General features: G+C 36.0%; 1 protein-coding gene across 1 annotated transcript in view; it reads right to left on the reverse strand.

The window, feature by feature from the left end:
* Positions 1-14,263, reverse strand: part of CFAP44 (cilia and flagella associated protein 44) — a 137,217-nt gene that overhangs the window by 55,121 nt on the left and 67,833 nt on the right. The window contains exons 17-22 of the mRNA XM_060098942.1: positions 13,632-13,777; positions 12,754-13,024; positions 7,171-7,226; positions 6,842-7,004; positions 5,208-5,338; positions 1,649-1,845 (exon numbers count right to left, since the gene is read on the reverse strand). Of these exons, the coding sequence (XP_059954925.1) occupies positions 1,649-1,845; positions 5,208-5,338; positions 6,842-7,004; positions 7,171-7,226; positions 12,754-13,024; positions 13,632-13,777 (964 nt within the window). The remainder of the gene's footprint in view (positions 1-1,648; positions 1,846-5,207; positions 5,339-6,841; positions 7,005-7,170; positions 7,227-12,753; positions 13,025-13,631; positions 13,778-14,263) is intronic.

The raw sequence follows: 14,263 nt of genomic DNA on the forward strand, positions 1-14,263 counted from the left end.
TAGAAAACAAACAGCTGGTTGCCAGAGGGGAGGGGGAGAGGGGATGAAATAGGTGAGTGAGATCAAGAGGTACAAACTTCCAGTTACAAAATAAATGAGTCTGGGGATGAAATGTACAGCATAGGAAACACAGTCAATAACGTAGTAATAATTTTGTATGGTAACAGATGATAACTAGACTTATTATGGTGATCATTCTGTAATGTATAGAAATATGGAATCACTATGTTGCATACCTAGAACTAACAGTTTTGTAGGTCAATTATACTTCTATAACAATTAATTAATTAAAATAATTGATTTTTATCAGTTATAAGTATCTACTGGGGGAATTACTCTATTTATGTTCAAGTTGCATAGAGATATACTTTGGATATACACAAAAAAAGTTAAATAATATGGATGGTCATATAGTTACAAGCTACCATTTCATTTCATATTTCAAATATATGGCACCATGGTAAAATAATAGTTTAATGTGGCCTGAGTGGCCACAGAAAGGCTTTATAGTAAAAGTGTAACTTGTATATATAAAATAGATAACCAACAAGGTCCTACTGTATAGCACAGGGAACTATGCTCAATATTTTGTAATAACCAATAAGGGAAAAGAATCTGATAAAGAATATAAATATAACAATCATTGTGCTGTACACCTGAAACTAACACAACATTGTAAATCAACTATACTTCAATTAAAAAAATAAAAGTATAATTTGATCTGGATCCCCAAGGACTGGGGAGAATTCAGAGGGGAGAGGAGTGAATTGGTCACTCCATCAGGAACCTGGATGTGGAAGTTTCAGACATAATTAGGAAGCAACAAGCAGGACAATAAGCTAAACGTGCCAATCACGCAGTATGAGAATGAGCTATTGGAAATAAATTAGGGATATTGTGGAAGGATTAAATATGGGGATAATGGTTTCAGATTTTAACCTAGAGGCAGAAAGAAGCCATTAAAGGTTTCTCAATGAAGAGAGTGAACCAGTATTAAGGTCAGTACTGTATCCTGGGCACTAGTCTAGATCTGGCCAGGCTACAGTGACCTTTATCTTTGACTGGGCTCTGCAAGCCATTCCCAGAATTCCTGTCTTCCTCCTACTCACCTGCAGTCATCCTGCAGGCAGTCACAAGAGGCAGGGCGCAGGGATTAGAGGCACTATTTTCACATCTGTATTCTCAGCTCATCACTCTGTTTAAAACATACGCTCTTGGAAAAGAGTGTGAAATGCTGTGTTCTAGCCCTACCCTCTGGGATGGGGCCCAGGACTCTGGGAACAAACACTGCCTAGGAAAACTAGCATCTGGGGAAATCCTAGATTTAAGAACAGCTGGACATGGGAAGTGCTCACAAAAAGATAATTCAACTTTGAAATTTTAATAACTAGGGATTTAAAAGCCTTCTTTTTTTTTTTTTTCTTTTTGCGGTATGTGGGCCTCTCACTGTTGTGGCCTCTCCCGTTGCGGAGCACAGGCTCCGGACGCGCAGGCCCAGCGGCCATGGCTCACGGGCCCAGCCGCTCCGCGGCATATGGGATCCTCCCAGACCGGGGCACGAACCCGTATCCCCTGCATCGGCAGGCGGACTCTTAACCACTTGCGCCACCAGGGAGGCCCCTAAAAGCCTTCTTGTCATTTAGGTTACCTGTATCTCTCTGACTGTCCTTTCTTCCAGTTCCTTCTTTTTCAAACCTCTCAAATTTGCTCGCTCTTCTCTCCGATTGACTCGGCCGTTTGGATTTGGAGTATTTAGAGGGCTTCACAAGCCTATAGGAGGATATCTTGTGATCACTTTGTATGGCATGAACCACAATAGTATCGCTTTCCAATGAATCACGAAATCTGAAGGAAAAAAAAGTATTTGCAATCATCACCATTTTAATCATGCTGCATGATTATTACATAATAAGATCACAATGTACTATGCTGATAAATGATACCATTATATCACGCTGGATCCAAAATTCAACCATGCATATACCAACTCAACAAGGATGTAGTGGAAGTTGAATAGGACTTGGTTAAAGAGCAAGTAGAATTTTCTTCTTAATGAAGAATACTAAACATCTAACTAAACATCTCATTATAAACAGTATAATACCATTGTTTTGATAGTATGAAGAGTCAAAAATTTTCAGACAGACTGCAGTTTAAAGGTAAATGGATTATATCAAACTCTGAGGAAATGTAATTCATCTTCCTATCTATTATCTCATTTATTATATATAATATTTCATATATTACATATACAATAGGTAACAGGTGGTGATACATGTATGTACATATTACCCTATTTGTCTTTATAAAAAACATTAAGCTCAGGAATCTGTACTACTCTCCAGTTCAACTTTCTCTTATAGCTCATAGACATCTATCTTTTAAAAGTTCTTCATCAATTTAATTGTTGTTATTTTTTGCTGGTTCACAATTATTTCCTCATCTTTTTATGTCTAAGTTGATTTATAGATTCAATGTAATTCCAATCAAAATCCTAGGTTTTGTCATGAAAGTTGACAAACTTATTCTGTGCAAAGGACCTAAGCAATACTGAAGGTGAAGAACAATCCAGAGGGTTCATAATATCAGATGTCAAGAATAATTAAGGTCTTGTGACACTAGCACAAAAACAGATGGCCAATGGAATAAAATGAAGTGTTTAGAAACAGACCCACATATATGTGGTTACCGGATTTTTGACAAAAGCATCACTACAATCTAGTAAGGAAAGGATGGTCTTTTCAGTGAATGACAGTGGGCCAACTGGATATCCATATAGAAACAAAAGACACTTGATCTCTATCTTACACCACCCACAAAAATTACCCAAGATAGATAATGGCAAAACAGTAGAGCTTCTAAAAGAAAATGGAGAATTATTTCATGAATTGGGAATAGGCAAAGATTCCTTAACTACAACATAAAAGCACTAACCATAAAAAGTTAGTGAAAATATTGATAAATTACAAAGGAAAACATTGATAAACTAAACTTTATTAAAATTAAAAACTTCTGTTCAAAAAGATACTATAATGAGGATGAAAAGACAAGCCACAGAGTAGAGCAAGATATTTTACATGTGTGCATACACACACATAGATATGTCATACATACATGTCATGTGTATGATGAGACTCATCCAGAATATAAGTCCCACAACCAAATTTTTAAATGAACAAAAGACTTGAGCAAACCCCTAACAAAAGAGAATATAAAAATAACCAATAAGTACAGGAAAAGGGACTGAAGATCGTCACTCATCTGGAAAATGCCAATTTAAATCACACTGAGACACTACTACAGAATAGCTGAAATTTAAAGAGCTGACAATGCCCAGTGATGGCAAGCATGAGTGTTATGGGTTGAATTGTGTCCCCCAAAAAGAATATGAAGTCCTAACCCCCCAGGCACCTCAGAATATGACCTTATCTGGAAATAAGTTCTTAACCGAGGGAATCAAGTTAAAATGAGATCATTAGGGTGGATCCTAATCCAACATGACTGGTGTCCTCATAAAAGGAGAAAAGTTGGACAAGCACAGAGGCAATATTATACGAAGAGACACAGAGAGAACACCATGTGAAGACAGAAGATTTAGAGTGATGCATCTACAAGCTAAGAAACACCAAAGATTGCTGGCCAAGCCATCAGAAGCTCACAAAAAGGCATGGAACAGATTCTCCTTCCCAGCTCTCAAAAGAAACCAATTTAGTCAACAGTTCGATTTTGGTCCCCACAATTATCAGATAATAAATGTCTGTTATTGTAAGCCAGCCTGTCTGTGGTACTTTGTTATGGAAGCCCTAGAAAATGAATACAATGGGAATCAATTGGAATTCTCATACATTGATAATCAGAGTATAAATAAATTGAGCCATTTTGGAGAACTGTTTGTCAGTGTCTAATAAAGCTAAACATGCTTAGAACCTACAGTCTAGCAGTTCCACTCCTGATTATATAGCAAACAGAAATAAGTGCTTATGTCCACCAAAAGACAAGCACAAGAATGTCAGCATTATTCATCAAAGCCAAAAAATAGGAACAACTCAAATATCAGCAGTTAAATGGATTAATAAATTGTGGTATAACCATTTAATAGAATATTACAAAGCAATGAAAATGAATGAAGTACTGCTACCTGCATCAACATGGGTAATTTTAGGCATGATACTGAATAAAGAAGCCAGATACAAAAGTGTTCATACTGCAGCTTTCCATGTATATGAAGTTCACAGACACAACTAATCTACGGTGATAAACATTCATCTTTGGAGACTAAATATTATCGGGAGGAGGCCACGAAGGAAATTTCTGGAGTGTTATAATAGTTATTTTATTTTTTTAATTTTTTTGAGTTTTTATTTCTTTTTTTGGCTGTGTTAGGTCTCCGTTGCTGTGCTTGGGCTTTCTCTAGTTGTGGCGAGTGGGGGCTACTCTTTGTTGCCATGCACAGTCTTCTCATTGTGGTGGCTTCTCTTGTTGTGGAGCACCAGCTCTAGGCACGTGGGCTCAGTTGTGGCTCGTGAGCTCTAGAGTGTAGGCTCAGTAGTTGTGGTGCACAGGCTTAGTTGCTCCGGGGCATGTGTGATTTTCCCAGACCAGGGCTCGAACCCATGTCTCTTGCATTGGCAGGTGGATTCTTAACCACTGCGCCACCAGGGAAGCCCCTTTGGCTCTATTTTAATTTCGACTTTCTAATATATACATGCTCATGTGTTAATTAGTTATAAAATAAATCGTTTGTTAAAAACCGAAAGTAGGGCTTCCCTGGTGGCGCAGTGGTTGAGAGTCCGCCTGCCGATGCAGGGGACACGGGTTCGTGCCCCGGTCTGGGAAGATCCACATGCTGCGGAGCGGCTGGGCCCGTGAGCCATGGTTGCTGAGCCTGCGCGTCCGGAGCCTGTGCTCCGCAACGGGAGAGGCCACAACAGTGAGAGGCCCGCATACAGCACACACACACACAAAAAAAAAACGAAAGCAAATATGTATGACATAATTTGGTTTGCAAAAAATTTCGCAGACTTAAACTAGGAAGGAGTGAGCTCAGGAAATCAGTAGCACTGACAAGAGGATTCCTTGAGATTTTAGGAGTTAGTAGGTACTTCAGGAGACCTCTTAATCTGACCACTTCAACAAAGCCACTGGAAACGACTTTCTTCAAATATATGCTCTCAAACATCTTAACTTGCAGAAAATATGGATCCTACCTATTCTGTAGCTTCATTAGGCCAAGTTGGTGTTTCTCTTTTTCCCAAGCTAATTCCTTTTCCACTTGTTGAATTTTATTAGCTGTTTTCCTGTCAATCTCAGCACGAATTTTGGAATCTAGATCAAAATCCTGCAGATAAATAGATTTGTTCATCAAAATGGGTATCTTTATCAATGGACTTTATCAATCCTATTTCATACATAAATACAGATTTTTAAGGTTTGTCCTCAATTTTATGCCACATCATAACTGTCTCCTAAGTATCATAAACTCTCATTCTAGAAAAAAACAACATACTTTTGATTTTACTGTCACAAAATATGGAGAAAAGTTCCCAGAAATAATTAACAATGATGAAAATACAGTTACATATTAAAAGATTTTTCCCACAGTAAAAACAATGAATGCTAACAGAATATTTGGAGAGTTTAAACAGTTTAAAAAAAAAAAAAAAAAGAGGAACTCTCTCCACCCCAGAATAACTACTATTACATAACCACCTGGGCATGGGGTAAAAGTTCATGGCACTTGATCATTAGCTGAAACTTCCCTCCCATGTGACCCCCCCCACCTAGGAAAGACAGTAATGTCTTTGGTGTCTTCCGGATATAACCAAGTTCTGGCTGAATATCCTTCACCAAAGGGGCCATTTTCCCCATAAGGATACTTAGGGGCCTCGTGTTTCTTTCCTTCACTCCTGGAAAAATATTAGGGCCTTCATTCACACTAAATTGAAAGTAATTATTCTTTCCAGGTGTGTTGGTGTTTTAACTAATGGTGTGTGTAAAATGCTTAGCCACAGAACTTACCTCAGTTGTTCTTTATTTTGAATTATGTAACCATATTCTGCAAGTGTCAACACTTTTCTTAGTAAAATAACAAACATCCTTTAACCATTATAAATTGGTCTTTTAACCAATATAATGAGTTAATCATTATGATTTCACCACAGTTTTTTTTTTATATGAAATTGGCTAAGTGCTTCTGGAATTATAGGACTGGGTAACTCATGGGTATAGTCAGGATAATAAATTCTGAGCTTTTATTTGATTAGGCTCTTGACAGTAATTCCATTTAAGATAATGTAAAAAAAAATGAGGAAAAAAAGTTATCACTAGGAGGTAGATGGGGCTTTGCAACAAGTCACAGAAGAAAAAAATTTAATACAATATTAGCTTAAACAATTTGGTGATTGTCCCCATAGCTACAACTATACTAAGTCATCTTTTAGAAACTTTGTGGATGAACCAGGTACTATCTTTTCAATAGAGTTGATGAATTATGGAAAAGGAACCACAGAGAATCAAATTATATAGTATGTACCTATCCAACAGTTAAATATCTTGGCTAGGTATGGTAAGGATTGATAACCAGATTCAAACTTATATCTTAGTACCAAAAAAATGTGAAGTAGTTAAATCCAGAAGTAAACTTTGTGTAAAGAGGCTCATCTATATCCAAACCAAGTTGCATGACAAGTTCTACAGTAGTTCAGTTGCTGCCAACACACTGACCGAACAGACAAGGGAAATTTAAAGATGGTTTTAAGTGTTCCTACTTGTTGGCAAAATAGCAGCCTCAATTCAGAAATAGCATATGTTAAAATTAAAATCAAATTTATTTTAGGCTTACTGTCTGTTTAAACTGCATATGTTTTGGTAATTCTTCATTCATCTGTAGTAGTTTCTGTAATTGATTCCTTAAAGCTTTGATTCGTTCTCTCTTCTCAGCCTTGATTTCTTCCCCTTCTTTCATTAACTTGTCATGTTCTCTTTTTCTTCTGGCATTCTCAATACTGAAAACAGAAATTTTAAAAGGTAACAGGTTAAAGACAGAGAAACAGCAGAGAAAATTAGTATTTAATAATTTGGAAATTCATTTAACTTGGTCAGCTTTGGTAAAATGTTGGTGTGTTTTGCAAAAGCCCAGTCTTATTAGGTATTGATCAAAAATTCCCATACCTGTAGGCTTTAGGATCTTCAATATCTTCTGGAATTGGCTCTGTTTCTATTCCAAACTGTAGGAAAAGGAGTAAAAGCTTAGCTCCTTTAAATTGCATATTTACCTTAAAATATCTAATAAGTAGTAAATTGAGGGGTTTTCTCTGCTAATTTCTAACAACTGTAGGCCTGGAAAGTATTGTCACAAAAAATAAACTGGGGAAAAAAACTTATTTGTTTCTACTTCATTTAAAGAAGTATGTAGAAAAAGAAAATCACATGTATGCAAAATGTTAATATCACCATATTCCCCTCCAAAATACAAATTAGTAATATTCATGTGTTACTAACAAAAAATACACCAAAAAAATCCTCTAGATCATGTATTTTAAAGTACTTTTTTTTAGCATATTTCTTTCATACATGCTTTGATTCCCACCACAATACCTCATGTGTATACAAGGAAAAAATTTATGTATATCTTTAAAATTTTAAGTGTTTCACTTGATCTTATCACAGATATTCAGTGAGAAATACACAGAATAATATAATCCCTCTCCTTGAGAAAGAAAGATATGAAATCAGAAATATGACTTTCCCTTTAGAAAGGAAATCAGTTTAAATTAAGAAGTACTATGAAGTAAATCACTTAGAAGTACTTTGTTTATTCAGGTGCTGTGCTGAAAAATGTCTTAGGCTGTTAAAGAAGAGGATTTATAACCCAGTGAATAAAACAAAAAGTCCTAGTTTGCTAGCTAACAAGTTCTTAAGTAAAACTGAACTTATTTTCTATTCTCTTCATAGCACATAGGTCTCTGTTTTGCTATCATTTGTTGTAAAGAAATATTCTCTTTTGATCAAGTTGTTTTATTACAGTACTAGTCTTTATATACATAAAATATAATCTACATTTATGTAAGACAAGGTTTATGATTTTCATAAAGTGAAGTCATAAAACATGACCAATGTAAGAGACAAGTGATGGCTAATACATTTTAGTTACTATTAATCAATTAGGATACAACTTGACTGAACTCTATTCTTTTATTGCTCAGAGTTAAGCCCCTTGCTTCTTCCATATCAGTTACGATTTCCAGGATTTGATACTGATATCAGCCAACTCTCTCCTGACCTCAGCTGTTTACAATAAATTTGAGTTAAACAAAGGTGCTTCCAAAGAGTTCCAAAACACCTGCCAATTGTTCTCAATCCTGACTGCACTCTAGAACCACGAGGGCTGGGGGGAGGGGTGAATTTAATAAAATACAGTTGGTCCCTTACTTACAATGGTCAACTTGACGACTTTGCATTTGGTAGAAAGCATACTTCACGTTTGGAATTTTGACCTTTTCCTGGCTAGGGACATGTGGTAGAGATCCTCTCTCGTGATGCTGGGCAGCTGCTGCAACCACAGCTCCCAGGCAGCCACATGATCATGAGGGTCAACAACCAGTACAACCATTCTGTTTCTCACTTTCAGTACAGTATTCAACAAATTATGAGATAGTCAACACTTCATTATAAAATAGGCTTTGTGGTAGATGATATTGCCCAACTGCAGGCTAAAGCAAGTGTTCTGAGCATGTTTAAGGTAGGCTAGGCTAAGCTGTGGTGTTTGGTAGGTTAGGTGTATTAAATGCATTTTCAACTTATGGTATTTTCAACTTCTGATGGGTTTATCAGGGCACAATCCCATCATATCTTAAGTTGAAGAATATCTGTACTGATGCCTGGGCCTCACTTTCCAAGATTCTGATTTAACCGCTCAGGCTTCTATAGTTTTAAGAGCTCCCCTGTGATTCTAAAATACGGTAAGAACCTCAGACCTATGCAGAGCTTAGTTTTTTATTTTGTTTATTCAATTCTTTCTGATTTTGCCTTCTAAAAAGCAGAGGCTGCTTCAGTGACTTCAGAAATATTGATTGCAGTTATAAATAAAAGGAGACCATTATACAAATGTGGAATGGATTTTTTCTATCCCATATGGGTTTCCATAGAGAGTTGGCACTAAGTAGAAAGATAAAGATTTTCTTCTTGTTCATACACTTTCCCTTCTGGAAAATTCCTCTTCCTTAGCTTGACCTCATTAGACAACAGTTCATTCTCCAAATTTTGCTGCTATTAATAGAAATGAAAATTTACCTACTCAAATCTTCCCTACATTCTTTGCATATTCTTTTGATATTCTTTTGAAGCAGGCTACCTGTTAAATAGGAAGCCAATGTGTTCACAGGAATTTTAACTTTGGTCTAATACAATTCCTTATTCTTTAGAAGCAATCCTAACAGTTATTAGTCATTTTACCCAAAGGAACCTTTTTTTTTTTATTGGAGTATAATTGTTTCACAATGTTGTGTTAGTTTCTGCTGTACAACAAAGTAAATCAGCTATATGTATAAATATATTCCCTCCCTCTTGGACCTCCCTCCCACCCTTCCCCCCCCCATCCCACCCATCTAGGTAATTACAGAGCACAGAGCTGAGCTCCCTGTGCTATACAGCAGGTTCCCACTAGCTATCTATTTTACACATGGTAGTGTATATATGTCAATCCTAATCTCCCACTTCATTCCACCCTCCCCTTCCCCCTGTGTGTGCACATGTCTGTTCTCTACATCCTTGTCTCTATTCCTGCCCTGGAAATAGGTTCATCTGTACCATTTTTCTAGATTCCACATATATTCTAGATTCCACATAATTTATGATATTTGTTTTTCTCTTTCTGAGTCACTTTACTTCGTATGACAGACTCTAGTTCCATCCACATCTCTACAAATGACCCAGTTTCATTCCTTTTTATGGCTGAGTAATACTCCATTGTATATATGCGCCACATCTTCTTTATCCATTTATCTGTTGTTGGACATTTAGGTTATTTCCATGTCCTGGATATTGTAAATAGTGTTGCAGTGAACATTGGGGTACATGTGTTCTTTTGAATTATGTTTTTCTCAGGGTATATGTCCAGTAGTAGGATTTCTGGGTCATACCGTAGTTCTATTTTTAGTTTTTTAAGGAATATCCATACTGTTCTCCATAGTGACTGTATCAATTTACATTCCCACCAACAGTGCACGAGGGTTCCCTTTTATCCACACCCTCTCCAGCATTTACTGTTTGTAGATTTTTTGATATTACTGTTTGTAGATTTTGATATTTTTGATAATAGCCATTCTGACTGGTGTGAGGTGATACCTCATTGTAGTTTTGATTTGCATTTCTCTAATAATTAGTGATGTTGAGCAGCTTTTCATGTGCTTCTTGGCCATCTCTATGTCTTCCTTGAAGAAATGTCTATTTAGGTCTTCTGCCCGTTTTTTGATTTTTTTTTTTTTGATATTGAGCTCCATGAGCTGTTTGTATATTTTGGAGATTAATCCTTTGTCCGTTGCTTCATTTGCAAATATTTTCCTCCATTCTGAGAGCTGTCTTTTCGCCTTGTTTATGGCTTCCTTTGCTGTGCAAAAGTTTTGAAGTTTCATTAGGTCCCATTTGTTCATTTGTTTTTATTTTCATTACTCTAGGAGGTGGGTCAAAAAAGATCTTGCTATGGTTTATGTCAGAGTGTTTTTTTCTGTTTTCCTCTAAGAGTTTTATAGTGTCCAGTCTTAAAGTTAGGTCTTTAATCCATTTTGAGTTTATTTTTGTGTAGGCTGTTAGGGAGTGTTCTAATTTCATTCTTTTACATGTAGCTGTCTAGTATTCCCAGCACCACTTATTGAAGAGGCTGTCTTTTCTCCATTGTATATTCTTGCCTCCTTTGTCATAGATTAGGTGACCATAGGTGTATGGGTTTGTCTCTGGGCTTTCTATCCTGGACCATTGATCTATATTTCTGTTTTTGTGCCAGTACCATACTGTCTTGATTACTGTAGCTTTGTAGTATAGTCTCAAGTCAGGGAGTCTGATTCCTCCAGCTCTATTTTACTTTCTCAAGATTGCTTTGGCTACTTGGGGTCTTGTGTTTCCACACAAATTGTAAAATTTTTTGTTCTAATTCTATGAAGAAATCCATTGGTAATTTGATAGGGTTTGCACTGAACCTGTAGATTGCTTTGGGTAGTATAGTCATTTTCACAATGTTGATTCTTCCAATCCAAGAACATGGTATATTTCTCCATCTGTTTGTATCATCTTTGATTTCTTTCATTAGTGTTTTATAGTTCTCTAAGTACAAGTCTTTTGCTTCCTTAGGTAGGTTTATTCCTAGGTATTTTATTCTTTCTGTTGCGATAGTAAATGGGATTGCTTCCTTAATTTCTGTTTCTGATCTTTCACTGTTAGTGTATAGGAATGAGAGACTTCTGTGAATTTTGTATCCTGCACCTTTACCAAATTCACTGATTAGCTCTAGTAGTTTTCTGGTGCTGTCTTTAGGATTTTCTATGTATAGTATCATGTCATCTACAAACCGTGACAGTTTTAATTCTTTTCCAGTTTGTATTACTTTTATTTCTTTTTCTTCTCTGACTGCCTTGGCTAGGATTTCCAAAACTATGTTGAATAAGAGTGGTGAGAGTGGGCATCCTTGTCTTATTCCTGATCTTAGAGGAAATGCTTTCAGTTTTTCACCATTGAGAATGATGTTTGCAGTGGGTTTATTCATATATGGCCTTTTTATGTTGAGGTAGGTTCCCTCTATGCCCACTTTCTGGAGAGTTTTTATCATAAATAGGTGTTGAATTTTGTCAAAAGCTTTTTCTGTATCTATTGAGATGATCATATGGTTTTTATTCTTTAATTTGTTAACATGATATATTAACATTGATTGATTTGCATATATTGAAGAATCCTTGCATTCCTGGGATAAATCCCACTTGATCTTGGTTTTGATACTTTAATATGTTGTTGGATTCTGTTTGCTAGTATTTTGTTGAGGATTTTTGCATCTATGTTCAGTGATATTGGTCTGTAATTTTCTTTTTTGTGATACCTTGTCTGGTTTTGGTATCAGGATGATGGTGGCCTTGTAGAACAAGTTTGGGAGTATTCCTCCCTCTGCAATTTTTTGGAAGAGTTTGAGAAGGATAGGTGTTAGCTCTTCTCTCCAAAGGAACCATTCTGATAATAGAAAATTTAGGTCTTGTGATAGGGCAAAGGGATATAATTTGGGGATTCAAACCCTCAATCTTCATTACAAAGCCAATAATGTATTCTGTTTAAGAATACAATAATTTACCTGAGTCTTTGATGAAACTCTCATATTCTAATACTAAAGATAATAATATTTTTACAACCCCTTTCAAAGGTACAAATTATGGTATACATCCCACATATGCCTCTTCAATAAGCAAATGAATAAATAGAAAGCAAAGTATATCTGAAAAAAGTTGGGCATCTTGAAAACAAAAAACTTTGTGAAAGTGATGGAGACAGAAAAGTTGACAGTCTTTTTAGTAGAGGGACTTCTACACCTTTAGTAATAAGGTGAATTCAACATCTTTAATATTTGATAACAGAGACACCAGAAAGGCAAAATTATAGTACTGGTAGGAAGATTAGACTGCAAGGTATTTGTGGCTAAATAGTTTCATTTTTAAAGAATATGAGCATTTTAACATCACAATATTAAAATAAAGTTATTATTATTAGTCAGTTACATACCCTGGGAGATGGCACCTTGGCTTTCATGACTTCCTTTAACTCAAATTCAGAAAAAATGTTGAAAACAAATATATTACTGTCTGCTCCAGCAGTCACCAAGAAACGGTCATCAAAGCTAGTGGAGATGGCTTTAATGCATCCATAATTATTGTCATGCATACTGAAGTGCCAGTAGTCCTCCATATTGGTCAATGAAGGATCATTCTTATTTAAGATATAGACTCGAATTGCTCCATTTTGCATTCCACAAAACATTATTTCTTGGTTAATGCTATGAAACAAAAGGAAAGTAAATCGTTCTTCATATTAATCTGAAAATGTTTAATTTTAAGTTAATTGAAAAATGACTAAAGTTTTAAAAACAAAGATGTTATGGAGTAAATTATGTCCCCACAAAATTCACATGCTGAAGCCCTCACAAACTATGGCAGCTCTAGCAAACTAATACAAAAGAGTAGAAGGAGAAAAAGACAATTTGAAATTTGGAGCTATTATATTTGGTCTTCAAAAGAATGACCAGGATGTATGCTTAATTCTTAATTATTAAAGGACTAATGATTCAATTAGTGATCTTTCCAGAATCATTGTAACCCAGAACTTTCATTATCTGACTGTGCAGTAGCATCCTCCTAAGTAACAGAAAGAAAATCCATACAATTGAACTGTGTGATAAATTCTGACAGAATATTTGATAGAAGGGATTGAAGTAGTTTCAGGAGTACCTTAGATTCTACTTTAGTCACTTGATTTATTTAACTAAACATTGTTTGAGTACTCCTCCATTTGGACAGATCTTTAAAACTGACAATATTAATGATGGACAAAAACAGACAGTAATGGGATATAGTTTTTTTAAAGCTTTCTGAAATTCTGGTCACCTGAAAGTGATAGTTGTGATGGGATTATCCTCTGTATCCTCAAGAAGACGGAAATCAAAAGGTTCATCTTTCTTTTCTGTGATATCACTGCTTTTGTCATATGGGGGAAACTCACAGTGATATAGAAAACCAGAATCATAGCCACCCTGGAAAAGAGATAAATAACATAGAAGGTAGTACCTGAATATAAGAAACCTATGACCACATGAGGAGTTTTTGATTATTTCAAATTTTAACACATAAAACAGGTGTCTTAAAACATATACTTTTGTATGATTTCTATGGTTACAGATTGAGATGCTTTATAAAACCTATTATTCATTTTTATGCAACTACATAATTATAAAAATAAAACACTTTACAATGATTTGTTCCTACTTAAAAGACAATACAAGAGGGACTTCCCTGGTGGTCCAGTGGTTAAGTATCCACCTCCCAATGCAGGGGACGTGGGTTTGATAACTTGTTGGGGAACTAGGATCCACATGCCAAGGGGCAACTAAGCTCGTGCACCTCAACTAGAGAGCCCATGCACCCACAACTACAGAGCCCATGCACCCTGGAGCCCGTGCACTGCAACTACTGAGCTCACGTGCCACAAGGAAGAGCCCATGCACTGCAATGAAAGATCC

Source organism: Mesoplodon densirostris, chromosome 5 (genome assembly GCF_025265405.1).
Source record: "Mesoplodon densirostris isolate mMesDen1 chromosome 5, mMesDen1 primary haplotype, whole genome shotgun sequence".
In the NCBI taxonomy this organism is placed as follows: domain Eukaryota; kingdom Metazoa; phylum Chordata; class Mammalia; order Artiodactyla; family Ziphiidae; genus Mesoplodon; species Mesoplodon densirostris.